The 16313-nt window shown below is 39.3% G+C and overlaps 1 protein-coding gene across 4 annotated transcripts in view; it reads right to left on the bottom strand.

The window, feature by feature from the left end:
- The window catches only part of LOC121519788 (ATP-dependent 6-phosphofructokinase, platelet type-like), a 50208-nt gene that overhangs the window by 8647 nt on the left and 25248 nt on the right, over positions 1-16313 (bottom strand). For 2 of the 4 annotated variants that reach the window (XM_041802701.1, XM_041802697.1), the window contains exons 13-16: positions 14557-14703; positions 10549-10619; positions 7183-7270; positions 4134-4286 (exon numbers count right to left, since the gene is read on the bottom strand). In XM_041802701.1, coding sequence (XP_041658635.1) covers positions 4134-4286; positions 7183-7270; positions 10549-10619; positions 14557-14703 — 459 coding nt within the window. Of the gene's footprint in view, positions 1-1737; positions 1891-4133; positions 4287-7182; positions 7271-10548; positions 10620-14556; positions 14704-16313 lie in introns of all 4 variants that reach the window. The other 2 variants (XM_041802699.1, XM_041802700.1) reach the window with 1 other exon arrangement.

Raw genomic sequence — 16313 nt, 5'->3', positions numbered from 1 at the left:
CCATTTTAGCAAACCCACTTTAATTCTGTTTTTAAGAAAACAGGTTTATATTTTTAAGAAGGCTTTATACTAAGGCACAAATGAATAAGAAAATATATTTGGGATATTTGTTGCTTTGATAAGAGTGGTTATTATTCTTGTAGACAGCCTTGTCTCCACTTGACTATTCCTGAATGTTCATGGCTGTGTTCAACCACCTTCAGGTACAGTGGGCGTCCCCGGTCTCTGGCACCTTTATTTTGGGGTCACGGGCTGAAAAGTTTGAGAACCACTGGCCTAACCAAAAGATGTCCCTGTGTTGTCAGATATCAAGGTAGGAAATGTGTCTGTTAATTTGTGCTGATATGTAATCTTAACCTCACTCTGAAAATAAATAAAAACATTTGATCACAAAAGAAACAAAAAAAAAAAAAGAAGAAGAAAATCCACTAATAGGAAAAAAAAAGGCATTCATTGCGATCTCTGGGGTCTACATTTGTTAATGCTCTGTGAAGACGGTGGAGTCAATCCTCCTTGGATGATTTCGTTGTTCCTCCCACATACATTTCTAAATGAAATGAGTCTGTTCTGCACAGATACGACAGCTTTTGAAGAGACTGAAGATGTCTCGTACTGTCCATAACTCTACTCGCTGACCAGTTTGAGCAGGGATTGGTTCAAATCTCTAGGAAAAAGTGTAAAAGGCCATCTCTTCATGGGGACTCAAGCACAGTATCTGAGTAGGACACACTCATGTTAACACTGATCAAATAACTCAGATTTTAGGTTTTAATGTAGGCACCCTAATGTGAAACCACCCTTAGATTGCACTGCTTGTATGAGATGCTAGACTCTGTTCAGAGTGTTTGTTTACGTGCGGTTGGTAGAGCCAGGTGGATTGCTGCATTGTAGTTTAGTAGCATCAAACGGCTGTAGTTGAAATAGTCCCGTGTAAGGGTGTGGTGACACCATGATTGCTCTGATAAAGACTTTAATGACTGAAAAATGTAGGCTTTTTAAATAATTTCATCTATAGTTAAGGCTTTTTAAGGATTTCCTTCCTCATTTTTCTTTATTTCATGCTTAGGGTGCCTACTGTCTCCATTTTAGAATGCATATTACTTATTTAATTCATTTGTAGTCCTGGTGCTGACGAGTCATAATACTGTTTAACGTGCATCCATATTTGCTGCAATAGATAGTGTCTGCATCGTGGTTCTTCTAGTCATTTTTTCTGAATGTAAACTTCTTTTTTCTGCTGTGAAACATTCCAGAACCAAAGCATGAACAGACATTTTTACAATCCAAACCAAAAGCATGTCACAGTAATGCAACACTCAAACGCAAAGATAAAGAATATTTAGTCTAGAATAGCATGTAAATTATCAAAACCAAACAGCAGCCAATGTCATGCAAGTGCAAAAACGTGTGTACTCACAGATTGTAGCTTAGCTTCTCTTCTGTCATAACTTTACTGAGTTTTGAGAGGATTCTGGATATTATACTGAATGTCTAAATAACAGGCAGGACTAGTTTTATCAAGGTAATTAAAGTGGGTAACCAGTGAGCTCTTTAAAATTTCTATTCTGAGTCTTCATTATCTCAAACCAAAGAAGTAGAGGTTTGTACACATATACCCATCATATTTCTCCTCAGTGCTGAAGAATTCCTTGATCTTACTTCTGCATTAACTAAATCACAACATTTTTATAGCTATTATATATAAACTTCTACCTGTGATTTTTTCCGCCCTCTTACCTCCACGATGGCGTTGAGGGATGTGTCAGCTCCAATACTGAGGTCGGTGCCGGGCACATTGTTACTAATGGTGGCAGGCAGCATGCACAGCGGGACGCAAAACTCCTCGTAGTCGGCCCGGGCCTCGTACAGCTGCAGCAGGGACTCAAAGGCCTGATGGTGGTGGCCGTGATATCATGTTAGAACACTAGGGGGCACACTGCATACCTGAGACTCTCTCAGTGTGTGTACATACAGATTTTATACAGGCTGCTTCATGGGGAACAGCAGCTCCCCTGGCTTGTATCCGTCTTTAACATTGCATCGTTAGCTTCTGGACCACGCATTACTTTTCATAGATAGTGCAACAGTTCCTAAGCACCTTCTACTTAGAGATGAAAGATTCACTGCAAGTTCACCCTACAACCCACTATGACTTCAATCAGCTTTCTGACCATGTCAGCAAAAAACTAAAGTCTAGAAGCTTTACAAAGGAATACACTATTGTGCAACCCTTGTATTGGTTTTATTTGGATCACATAGATCAGGGGTGTCCAAACTATGGCCCGGGGCCCAAATGCAGCCCACAGTCCAATTTTGATTGCCCCGCAGCAAATTCAAGAAATAAAAAGAAACATGGCCCACATTTGAACATGAAGCTTGTGCTTGACTGTACTGTACTTCATAGTTTCAGCACTAGACGGGGCTACCATGCTAATATCTTAAACAAACATCTCAGCAGGAGGAACTAGAACAAAGGGAAGATTCCTCTCGACGACCTCGGTGAAGCCGTGGTGCACATCAGGCTGAGAGGCTGGAGAGGGGTCATGTGCTGTGGTATGCAGCATCAGTCACCATCTTGAGCTTGCATGTACAGAGCCTGGGTCTGTAGGAGGTGGTGATGCTGTGGCAGCTAGAGGCCGTGTTGCAAGCTATAACTTTTCAGTAGCATAAGCAGGTATAACTGGAATAAAGGAACTCTTCACTGAGGGCTTAATCTTTCATTGGGACATAAGTATCTTATTTTTAAGAGCAAAAATCACAGATGTTAAAGATTCTACAAATTTAGTTCTGCTTAAGAATTCGATGCAAAGATTTGTTTGCAAATGTACTGAACACCAACTGCAGTTGAAGGATACAAGTCAGGAGTCTGTTTAATTTCACTGTGCTCATGAAGATGCAGCACCGTATCCTGTATTTGTGATGTGTAGTGTGTGCTGCTGGTTGGCTCTCTCCAGGTGATGGGGACTTTGGCTTCCCATTGGCTGAGAGGAGATGAGATGGGGGGTAGTGGATTGGGGGGGTTCATCCTCGCTGACACGTAAAGGTGTTGACGCGACCGGTTAAAGACTTGGATGGCACTCCACAGGCAGTGAGCTGTGTTTCCTTTAAAGTACAAGATGCAAAGCATGTTTTTTGTTCTTTTTTTTTACTGGCATGCAGACAGAAAGCAGTGACTTTAATAAAGACTGCATTCAGAAGTGCTGAACTCTGTGTGCACACAGCATGCAGGCTCTCTCTGTACTGAATCTTGAGCTACTTTGGACGAGTCAGAGCAAGTTCAGAGTCCCTGTTGCATTGAACCGGACCGCTATCCTGTCATCTGCTGTTTCCCAAACAAACACAGAGGGGGCTGCACGAACACGCCAGGGCCACGCGCCAAAAACATGCCACAACACGTCACTGCATGCCCCGACACTTACCTGGGACCTCCACTGACCAGTTCGCCTCCAACAACAACCATAAACAGGGTTCTGTGCTGCAGGTGTCCTGATGTATGTGTATAAGAGCTCCAGCTACAGCCAATCAACTTCTGTGCTAATGACTGAGTTTGTGCAGCAACATACAATCTGCAGCTGCAACACTGAGCCCTTTGCATGTGTACCACTAACATCTAGGACCATTCTGATGTGGTTTTATGTATGAAAGCATAAGGTTAAACCTGTTCTTTCCATAATGGAGAGTCTACTTAAAGGTCTGCTTGTCTGTTGTCTGTCTACTCTCTGTTGTCAGGCTGCCTGTGTTTACACAGAAAATATTACAGCCCACTGACACTTCACAGCACTGGTTCTCATTTGTTTTTCTCTACAGCAATGCACTCTTCGATTGCCTTAGTTGGTCTTTAATGCCTCGCCCAGATTTCAACAGAGAGAAACCAGAGGTCCCACATTAACCCAGTCCTTTCAACTGGCTGACGGCTTCCTACAAGATTGATTTTAAGATTCTTTTCCTGACTTTCAAAGCCCGACACATTCTGCGCAGCCATTTCTACTTTATCATGACCTACACTCCTGAAGAGTACACCCTGTTATGGTTGTTCATGTGAGGAAGCGAGCTGTCGATCAGCGAAGCCCCAAACTTTGATGGCTAGTTGGAGAATGTGTCACAGCGGACACAGCTAATCCAGCCACACTTACATCAGTAATGGCGTTCAGAGCGGTGTCTGAGCCAATGCTGAGGTCTGAACCAGGTATATTGTTGGAGACGGTGGCAGGGACCATAACCATGGGCACACAGAACTCGCTATATTTGTCCCGTGCTGAGGAGAGTTCCAGTAATCCCACGTAGGCCTGCAGCGGTGAGAGCCAGCGTCTTATTGGTTATTGTGGAGGAGGTGCAGACAGAGGGGATGAGGAGTGGGAGGAGAGTGAAGAGGGCTAATGCCATGGTCTTTGCACGTGGATAAAATAAGATAGGCCAGTTTTTAGGGAAATAATGGCAGAAGAGTCATGAACTTTTGAGACCACAGTCTGTGGAAAAGAAGCATGTGCGGTGTCTGTGTTTGACAAAGTGAAATAATGGCCAAGTAAGTCCTGTGTATTTTTAGGGAGTGGAAGTCTAATGGATGGAAAATTCCAAGATTTGGTTGTTCTAAAAGATACTAAAAACTGTGTGGTGCTTCTTTAGTCTAATGCCTTCTTCTGATAGAAAATCAGCCTCCCAGTTAATATCACAGCTGTCATGACTCACTTACTCACATCTTGCTAACCAAGCTTGGAGCGCTGCAAGCTGATAGGTTAGTTTACTCCTTATGAATACTCTCCAGCTCCATTTTTATCTGACTAAATCTGACTAATCTGACATTCAATCAGAGTTGTTATACAGTGCAGTTATTGACACAAGCGTTTAGATCCTCTACAATAACCTTGTAAATGTAGCTCAGGTCCTCCCATATCTCTGATCTTTACTGAGATGTTTCTACACCTTGGTTGGAGTCCACCTGTGGTAAATTAAACTGATTGGACATGATCTGGAAAGGCACACCTCTCATTAGAAGGCCTCACAGCTGACAATGATATCAGAGCAGAAACCAAGGCATGAGGTCAAAGGTGAAGGAGCTGCAGATTTTAGGGACAGGACTGTTGACAGGTACAGATCTGGGAAAGGCTACAGAAACATTTCTGCTGCTCTGAAGGTTCCCAAGAGCACAGTGGCCTCAATAATTCTCATCCGGAAGAAGTTTGGACCAACCAGGACTCTTCCAGAATCTGGTCACCCCGGTCAAACAGAGCAATCAGAGGAGGAGGGTCTTAGTCAGAGATATGACCAAGAACCTGATTGGGACAAAGTTCCAGAAGGTAAACCATCACTGCAGACATTCACTAATCTGGGCTTTATAGCAGAGGGGTTAGATGGAAGCCTCTTTTCAGAGCAAAGCACACAAAAGCCCACTCTGAGTTAGCAAAAATAACCCTGAAGGACTCTCAGACAGTGTGAAACAAGATTCTCTGGTCAGATGAAACCAAGACTGAACTGTTTGGCCTCGATTCTAATTCTTATGCTGAAAGGAAACCAGGCACTGCTCATCACTTTCCCAATACCAGCCAACAAGTGAGTTATGGTGGCAGCATCATGCTGTGGGGATGTTTTTTAGGGACTGGGAGACTGGTCAAGGTTGAGGGAAAGCTGAATGGAGCGAAGTCAAGTGAGATCCTCAATGACAACTTGTTCTAAAGCACTCAGGACCTGAGACTGGGGCTGAATGTTCACCATCCAACATGGCGATGACCCTAAGATCACCACCAAGACAACACCGGATTGGCTTAGGGACGACTCCACGCAAGAGTGGACCCGCCAGAACCCTGACTGGAACCCTATCCAACATCTCTGGAAAGACCTAAAAACGGCTGTCCACCAACGATCCCCATCCAACCTGACAGAGCTGGAGAGCGTTCGCAAAGAAGAATGGCAGAAAATTACCCAATCCATGTGTGCAAAGCTTGTGTCATGTTCAAAAACACAAGGATGTAATTGGTGCTTCAACTAAGTTCAAAGTAAAGGGTCTGAATACTTATGTTAATGTGATATTTCAGTTTTTTATTTCTAATAAATTTGCAAACATTTCTAGAATTCTGTCTCACTTTATCGTGACGGAGTACTGAGTGTAGATTCATTAGAGAAAAATGAATTTTTTTAACCGTAGAATCAGGCTGCAGCATAAGAAAACTGAAAAAGGTGAAAGGGGTCTGAATACTTTCTGAAGCTAAAGCCCATCCTACTTGAAATCCCCTAATCTTTTTTAGTGTGCAGGATGACGGGATGATGTGGAGGTACGTTCTGAGGTGTTTGGACAAGGGTGCAGATTCATGGATCCTGAGAGTTTAAAGTAAAATTAAGAAATGTGGCATTAATGGTGTCTGTAAGGGGCAAAAGAGGAGGCGTGGGAATGTAAGGTGCGGAGAAGCCAAGAGGAGAGAGCCAGACCAAACATGACTGACACTGACGGACACGCATGGAGATTTAGACGACGTAGCTCGACAGACAGACAGACAGACACGGAGGGAGGGAGACAACGTTCATGTCCAGGCCAAGCTGACAAAGTCAAAAATACTGCAATGAGGAAAACAGAAACTTTTAAATTCTAATCAAGTTATCTCCTTACTACTCTAGTTTAAGGTTGCAGAATGCAATACGTGCCATGTTCTTATCAGCAATCAAAATCGTCTTTTATTTAAATGTTTTTATAATTCGAATTATTCTTTTACATGTAAACCAGCTAAAGTTTGGCTTTGCAGCTCAGCCGTAGATCAACAACCACATCAGGACAGACAAGGAGAGAGCCTTTAAAACATTTATATGTGACTCAGTTTTATAAAAACACAAATACAGCTGTAAAGAAGTGAAGACAAGTTTGACAGCTAAGATGTAATCAGAGAGAAACTGGTGAAAATGGGATGTTATAATGACACAATACAAAGTAAATGTAAGATACTAGAATGAGAGACATTTAATCAATGCTGTATGGCAGAAAAAAGACTGATGTATGGAAATTTTCTGATTTATCAAGAATAAAAAATCAATTTAGAAAAATACATATATGCTGTTAAGAAGATGATCAAATACATGTAGAATGGCTTTAACATGTTTCTTTTTCTCTACCAATAATTAACTACCAGCAAATTGCTTTTTTACATTAAATTAAGATAACTTCAAAAACTCTGATGAATGTAAAGTCAAGTTACGTACCTCAAATCCTCCGATGACCAGTAGAGCATTGATATTATGGATCCTCATCTGCTCTGCAATCTTTTCCAGATGTTTCCCTGGTAGAGTTCTAGCAAAGAGGAAATAATTCAATAACTAATCAATGTTCAGTTTCATTCCTTTTAAGCCACTGATCATCAACTGGCGGCCTGGGGGCCATATCAGGCCCCCCAAAGCTTCCTGTCCGGCCCCTGAAAGATCATTTAATTCAGAAAAAGAGGAAAAGAAGATGTTGTGGTTTAAAAAGTATCCTTTGTCTGCAGCTGTTAAATCCATCCCACAAACAATTAATATGAAACAGTTTTAGAATGACTTAACATTTTATCTGTTTTTACCAAAATGTACTTTTCAGTCATACTTAAAAGGGGTAAGGTTGGCAAGTGTTACAAAAATAATGGGTGATAAATGGTAAAAATGGGTTGTGGAGTGGCCAAGTATCAAAAATAGTGCAAACAAAGTCATGAAAAGGGGTTAAAAAGTGTCAAAACACGAAGAAAAGTGGAACCAAGAAGATAAAACATGCTGGAAAAGTGGTTTAAAAGAGGTTAAGAATGGAAAAAAACAGCACAAATAACCTGGCAAAGTTGGAAAAAGGGATTAAAGAGTGGAAAAATGGGTGAAAAGTGGCAAACATTGATTTAAATGTTGAAAAAAATGTAATAAAAGGGGGCAACAAAGTGGCAAAAATGGATGAAAGAGGGTAAAACATGCAGGAAAAGGGGTTAAGAGGGGTTAAAACCAAAGCAAAAAAATGGTCAGTGAGGAAAAATGTGGCAAAAAGTGGTGCAAAGAATTAATGAAAGGGGGTTCAAAAGTTGACAAAAGAAGAAAAGTGGCAAAAAAATGGATAAAAGAGTGGCTCAAAGAGAATAAAACATGCTGAAAAAATGGTTTATAATGGGCTTAAGAATTGAAAAAAAAAACAAAAAACAGTTTAAGAGGCAAAAATATCAAAAATTGGTTAAAAGTGTCGAAAACAGCAAAAATAGCCTGGCAAAGTTGTAAAGAGGGGTTAAAGAGTGGCAAACATTGATTTAAATGTTGAAAAAAATGTAATGAAAAGGGGCTAAAAATGGGCAAAAATTGATAAAAGAGTGAAGTGGGTAAAATGTGCAGGAAAATTGGTTTAAGAGGGGTTAAAATCTTGCAAAAATTGGTAAGAGGAAAGACGGGGCAAAAAGTGTCAAAAATAGGGGATAGATCGGGATAGATCTCACTGGTAATGACTAAAAATGTCCTGTGTTTTGAAAGAAAATACAAATACTGATAAAATAATATGTTAATCAGAACAAAATATTGATTCAATTTTTCTTTATTTTGAAGTCCGGCCCCCAGAGACTCTGTCAAGACGAAATCTGGCCCTTGTGCAAACGTACTTGATGACCCCTGTTTTAGGCTGTTGTTTTATACAAAGTAAGGAACCCTGATCAGGTTTGTTACTGTCGATCACTGATCACCTATGAGTAAGATCGACTGTTACAGACACCCATCAGTGAGCACGCTGTGGAGCATGCCCAGAACCCTTTCCTCTGGTTCACAGTGTTGGCACTACTGCTTTCCCACTAACACAGCTCATCGGACAAGTCAAAAAACATTTAAACTTTGCTATCAACATTTACATTTTTACTGCCCCCTTATTTCTCTGTTCAATCCACAACAAGTTCCTTTTTCCATGGTAAAGGTCATGTCATAATCTTTGATCTGTCTATTGAATTTCCCTTTGGGGATAAATAATGTTCTTGTATTGTATTATTATAAAGCAGGTCTGAATCCAAACAGTAAGTCAATTTCCCTTAGACAGGCCAAAATGACACAAGAACAAGTTAAAATGCAAAATATTCGAATTTTAAAATGCAATGAAAGGGTGCAAGTAATCACTATTAACTACAGAAATCATGACATTAATCGTGATTAATGTGTCAGTTTTGGCAGCCCTACTTTTGTTTAATCGAGATAGAGCCATAATTGAGATACTACTAGTGCAGGTTTATCAGAAGGCTCCTTTCTTCTATGCTTAGCATTTATGCTGTTTGACTTCTGATGTTGTCAACATTGTGATCTCTTGTCTCCAGTTGCTCGGGGCTGCCTGGCACATTGCTCCAGAAATGTATCCAGTGGTGCAGGCAGAGTATGTGGAATTTAAGGGTCAATTTGCAAAATCTGATCAGGTACGGTTTCAGTTGGACTGTTTAATTTAAAAGTCAAGGTTTTGACTACGTGCTGTAGATTAAAGAGAGCTCTGGTTTCTCTAGATTGTGACTTAAAATGTGTCCAACAAGAATGAACAGCTTATTGTATGTAGGTCTGTATTTTTTGTGTACAAATTGTGTACATTCTGTTAGTAAAACTGTTTTCTGTGTACCATCTTTTGAATTCCCTGTGTTCTGTAATTTTAATGTTTTATGTTTTTAGTAATTAGCTGCCTTAGGACTAGGGCCAGGCAATTAATCAAAGTGTAGATTAAATCGCAATATGACCTACTGCAATTTTTAAAACCCAGAGGGTGCAATATTTCTTTGACCTGAAATGTGTTTTGAAATACCAGTTTTAGACATTTTTTGTGGCAGGGGTGTTTCACGCTACACTTAATGAAACATTCAAGTGCCAAAATGTTCTAGAATTATTGACAAAAGTTCCTACTTTCCTTGCTTGGTATGTTTTTGTCTTTTTCTAAATAAGAAATCCATAAAATCATCACTCCCTTTATTACATTTCATATCAAATTTCCAATATAGGACAAAATGACTGCAATACATTGCACACATTTTGTTAGATTGATTTAAATTTTCGGGGGATTTTTGCTTAGAAATGTTTAGATATTTTTGAAACTTGAGAAATGTATTTTTACATTTTAAGAAATTTGATTTTAATAGTTTTTTGGGGGGGGGGGGGTGGAGGGGCTGCTTTGAAAATTTTAAGTATCTTCTTGAAAATTTGATAAATTTATTTATTGATATAGTGATGATTTATGATTGGGGGTCTGTGCAGTGTGATGTATTTTGAAGTTTGCACATTTTTCCAGCTGTTTGGATCGATCTGCTCTACATAGATTAACACAATTTGGCAGTAGCCAGCGCTGGAAATGGACCCGCAGTGTAAACAGAGCACAGTAGCACTTCTGGGACGTGCCAAATGGGAGCGTGGGCAATGGGACTGCTCTGATTGACTAGAGAGGGAGTGATTTGCTACGCACCGTGCTTCGTCAGCAGATCACAGTGAAGCTGTTGTATGTGGAAACTAGAGGTGAGTCTTAATCCAGAAACGCAGAAGAATGAAGGAGAAAAGGAAGAAACACTGACAATAACTACAGCACTATCTTTCAAACTGATTCAACTGATCCCCACTTACCTTTTTGTCCCCAGCAGGGACCCTCCTTGGCCGGTCCAACCACCAACATCTCCCCATTTGATCTCCTTGATCTGATTTAAAGAAAATAAGAAAACATGGACAATAATTGGTATTTTCTTTACTTTTTGCTTAAATTGCATCCAATGTACTTATAGCACACCTCTCCCTTTTTCTCTTAACAGATCAACAGACCTAGAGGAAGTATGCCCTTTAGGCACCTTCACCTGGGGTAGATTTCATCCTTTTTTCTTTCTATCCCATTCTTTTAATTGCACTACTGATATTCTAGCATAGCTACATAAAACCAGCTGCTCTTAATCACTGCGTCAGAGTCCTTCTTAGTCAGAGTTATGTCTGCAATCAAAGTCTCTTTTTTTGTCAGTCCTTCCAGTGACAACTCCAGCAGCTTTATCCCCTTCATCAGGTCACAGCTGCTCTCTGCACAGTTGAGAAATGTGTATTTATGATTGTCGAAGCATGCATACAATCAAAAGAGTACGACAAAGACCGTGTGTAAACACAGACTAGCTCCTGGGGGAGTGGAGTAATTGGCTTATACTAAATACTGCAGCGCTGTTTATCTGGACACACTTCAGTCTTATCACTGTGAGAGAGAGAGAGAAGAGGACTGCATGGCCACTTCCTGCCTTCCCTGTTGGTCAATCCGCTCACCATGACCTCCAAAGAATGTGCTCGCTCCTATTGTTTACTGTTAATTATGAGAGCTAGCAGTTATAAATTTACAGTCCAATTCATGTGTCCAGAGGAGATTTTGTTCCCTTGATCACTGAGGAATGCAGAGTAAGACTCCCAGAGTTCATGTAAGAAGTCATTTATCATGCAGACTGAAGAAAAATCCTGACCTATCATGTTTAAGATACTGTATGTTTCCTCATCAGAGTCGAGTTCAGGTGAAGCTGACTGTGCACATGCATTTATGCAACAAGGTAAGCACTAAACCCAGAATGATTCTGATATTTACCTCCGCCAAGGAGGTTATGTGATCGGGTGGGTTTGTTCGTTTGTTAGCAACATAACTCAAAAAGCTGTGGACAGATTTTGATGAAATTTTCAGGAAATGTCAGAAATGGCATAAAGAAGAACTGGTTAGATTTTGGGACTGATCCTGATCACCATCTAGATTCAGGAATTTCTTTAAGGATTCTGTACTATTAGGAGATAGGGCTAATGGTGGAGGTCTGCGCTGTTACCACTTTACACCAGGAGATGGCGGACATGAGTAACTTCAATTCCAGCAGCATTTTGGTTGTGTTTCTTTTTTTTTCTTTTTTTTTTAAAACAGAAATTTATTGAATTTTTAAAGGGTCAACAAAGAATACATACAGTTTGCCATCTTTTGTGTTACATCAAGAAAAAAAAATAATAATTACAATGCCAATGGTAAGGTTGAAAAAAAGTAATAATAATTACAAAAAAAAATAATAATAATAGTACTGCCATCCATGTCATAAATAGATACAACTCTCAAAGCTGCCCACCTTAACTACCCACTTTTGTTACCCACCATTTGCATAGTCACTTTTAGTTCTACCAGTAATGACACTGACCAGATGAAGATTGTTGGTCACTCAGTAATCTAACAATTAAGGGTAAGTTTAATTAACTCAAGGTGTATTAACAAAATAGTGTTTAAGTGGTAAAACAAAAGATATAAATTAAGGACACTCATGAGTTTGCAGTAGATATGTTTGGCCATTTTATAGAACTTTGGCCCCTCAGCACCAGCTGAGTCAGTTCCTCTGGCAAATACACAAACAAAGGAGACCACACCTCTGTGAAGTACCTCTCATTTCCCTTCAGTACTGCACTGATTCTTTCGAGAGGGAGAACCCTAAATATCTCCCTATACCACAATGTGGCAGTTGGGGGCTTATCTTTTATCCAGTTAATCAGAATACATTTTCTGGCCAGTAGCAGTAACTTGTCACAAAGTTTAAATTCTAAATATGTTAAAGTTACACTCTTAGAGGAAAGGCCAAGAATGTAGAGGCCGGGCTCTCTCTTAAGTTTCACCTTAAAGATGCTGCTAAGCTCCTGACATACTGTACTCCAGAATCTTTGAATCAGTTTGCATTGCCAGAGGTCATGATAATAGGTGCCAACCTCTCTTTGACATTTGTTACATAAGGACGAAATCTGGCGATCCATTTTGTGCAGTATGTGAGGAGTTAGATGCAAACGGTGAAGTATTTTATACTGTGTCTCTCTTAACCTGGTAAAGGTTGATCTAAACACTCTGATAGCTTCCTGCCAATCATCCTCAATATGTTCAGTATCAAGATCTTTCTCCCATTTTTGTGCAATATTTGTTATACCGCCTAAGCTGAGAGACTTCAACAATGAATAGAATGCAGAAATAAAATGTGAGATACCTTTTCTGTCCAGAAGAAATTTCTCAACAACTTTGAATAAAGCTGTGTCTGGATGGGGTAAGCTTTCTGATTTGATAAAATTTCGGACCTGGAGATAACCATAAAAGTGATCTTTAGGGATGTTAAACTTTGACTGTAGTTGTTGAAAAGTCATAAGTACACTATTCTGGTATAAACATTTCAAGTTGAAGAAATATTGCAACTTCTGCGATTTGAAAACTGCAGCAGGCCATATTGCGATTCTATCTAATTTGCAATTAATTGCCCAGCCCTAATCTTAACTCTGTGATGAGGAACCGTTTGAGAACCAAAAGACCGACTCTTTAAACTGAGACAAAAAAATCTAGATCTTCAAAAAAGAGCTGCATCACTATGTGCTAGGCTGGACGTGCATGCTTCTTCTTTTCGAACAACAGATCATGTCCGTCAAGGTGGCGGTCTTTGATGTGTACCAGTATGCATACTACACAGCTAGTCCAATCTGGATAAAGACATCCCAGACAACCTCTGTGTGCAGTCTGAGCTATCAGATATCAATCTGCTTTCTGTACAAATTGAGGTGCATCCACACAAACCTTTAAAGATTACCACTTAGTATATGAATGCCCAGAATAGAAATAAATCCTTGTTAATGCATTCTGTAAATGGGGTATTATGCTGTCAGACAAAAGACATTTCCTTCCTTTCCTTTTTCTTTTCATCACAGTGGGAAGTTTTCCTGCCAGTTAATTCCAGGGTGGAGGAGGGAAAGCATACTAGGGGGTTGCAGGGGAATTTCAGCTTGAAGTTAGGGTCAAATATTCAGCTGTTTGTATTCAACATGCAGCTCTAACAGGTAAATTCAGGACATTATGAGGACCAAAGGCCTGGCTCGAAACTAAAAATTTATTTGCAGAAATGCACAACAACTTTGGCTATATTCCAAGTCTTTTTCATCAGCAAAATTACAAACATAAGCTCCGCAGGTTTTAAAATTAATGTACAGTTTTCCTCTGCTTTATACCAGAGTGAAACACATATTTATTCAGGCCACAGGAAAGTCAGATTTGAAGTGGTGAAGGAGTGGTGACACTGTGGTTGTATCTCCAGGCACTGCAAACCGATCTGCTTGGACTGATATGACAAAAAAACAAGGGCCAGTTTCTAAATAAATTGGCAGGCCTCCAAAACTTACACTCAGTCTTTCTGGATTCAGTCTGGGTATGCCAAAACAGATTTGTGTTAGACGTCTGGAAGCGCAACAAGTTTTGCTAAGTAACACCCCTCATGGCTGATCTGATTACAAATGAGCTGTGAGTACAATGTTTCACACTTTGCATGAATAATTCATCTCCGCTTAGTACTTGGGATCAGAATTCACTTCCCTGTATCTCTGCATCAAAGAAAGGCAGCATTCCTCTCCTACGTTTAGGGTCAGTCCTTAATTCTGCCTGGGACACATGAGAGTTAGCACAACCAAACCGGTGTGGATAAATCCTGATCACCCCAGTATGTGGTCTGAGCTTAGTCTTGGCTTCATAGGGGTGCATTCACACCTGATAATAAGGCTACCTGCTCATTAACAGATCATCCAGGAGGGATTTTAATGTCATTACCCTCTCACTCCCTCTCCTACCTGTCCTTTGTAGAATCCCTCGAAGCCGTCGTTCACTGCAAACATTTTGTGACCTTCGGTGATTCCCACTCTGACAGCAGAGCGCACGGCAGCGTTCATTCCTGCAGCCGGGGCGCCGACGTTCAACACGGCGACGTTAAAGGAGCTCTGTGGAGGAAGAAGAACAGCTGTTACAAACACGGTAGATGCAGGATTACACTAAAACAGTCAGCATAGAGAGTAAACGTAGGCTCTAAGAACATACGTTTCTGCACCCACAAGCTTCCTCATACCTTTAAATATCTTCACACCTCATGTATGAGTCTAACATTCAGTCTACGACCACAGCATGTAGGATGCCTGGTTTCTAGAAGATGGTATATCAGACACTTTTGGATTTGATGAGGACACGCAGCAGGCTAGCAGGCAACCTGAGCAAAAGGAATTTGATACCAACTGAGAATCATTGTGCCAAACGGAGCAGTTGTTGGTTTCCTCTGGCTGATTATACCATCCATGTCTCATTTACTACAAGCAGACAGCCAGGGCTTTGCCTCAGAGCAGCAGGCAAAGATTTCCTTGCATGCAAGGAGCCGCATGCTGTCGGAGAGACGCAGTGAAGCAGTAGCAACTTTCCCACAACCATTGAAAATACCGACAAATTCAATGACTGTTTAATGTTTAGCTGGACATCTGGTTTTAAATATGTATGAACTACAGAGGGGCCTTGAATGTTTTCATTTCTAGTCCTAGTGTGACACTAATATAACAGTACTGATTGACCAAAATCAGATTAGAGAGCATGACAAGGTCATGAAGATGTTCATGAAAAGACTGATAGCAGCCAATGAGCTTCCAAATACCAACAGTCAGAAGTTGGCCCACCTTATAAAAACTCATTCACCATATTAACAAACTCAAAGCTCAGTACAAAAAAACTATCTTCCCTTGAAGACTTGAGCAGTTTCTTCATGAAAACTTCACATTCCAGTGACTGTTTTCTATTTTTGTTTTTTTTGCTTTTAAATTTGTCAAGTTTGGTATTATGTATTTCAAACTGGTACTTAGCTTTGACAATCTTAAATATATTGATTATAATTCCAGATTAAAAATGATCTCCAGGGTGGGACATGCTGAACAACTGATAACAATAATCCTTGAGGGCATGGTGTCAATACGATTATTTTATTACTCCTAATCAAGTTGAAGCCTTCCCAATTACTCAGAGGTGTGGACTTACATAATAATAATAATAATAATAATAATAATAATAGTAATAGTAATAATAATAATAATAATAATAATAATAATGATAATCGTCATCATCATCATCATAATATTAATAAAAATCATTATCATAATATAAATTATATCGTTGTATTGCTTTTTATAATAATAATAATAGTAATAATAATAATAATTATTATTATTATTATTATTATTATTATTATATTAATTATTGTTATTATTGTGATAATAATAATTTGTAATTCTTTAATTATTTTTATTATTATTATTATCATTATTATCAATATTATTGTTATAATTGTTATTACTGTCATTGTCACAATTATATTATTTTATTGTTATGATTATTATTTTTTATTGTTATTACTGTGATAATAAAAAGAATAATATGTATTTTTATTATTATAATTATTGTTACTATTATAATAATAATTATTATTGTGATAATAATAATTTGTATTTTTATGTATATTATTATTGTAATTATTATTATTGTTATCATTGTCATTGTCATAACTATTATTATTTTT

This window comes from Cheilinus undulatus, linkage group 13 (assembly GCF_018320785.1).
Source record: "Cheilinus undulatus linkage group 13, ASM1832078v1, whole genome shotgun sequence".
Taxonomy (NCBI): domain Eukaryota; kingdom Metazoa; phylum Chordata; class Actinopteri; order Labriformes; family Labridae; genus Cheilinus; species Cheilinus undulatus.
This window is presented reverse-complemented; position numbering and strand designations above follow the sequence as displayed.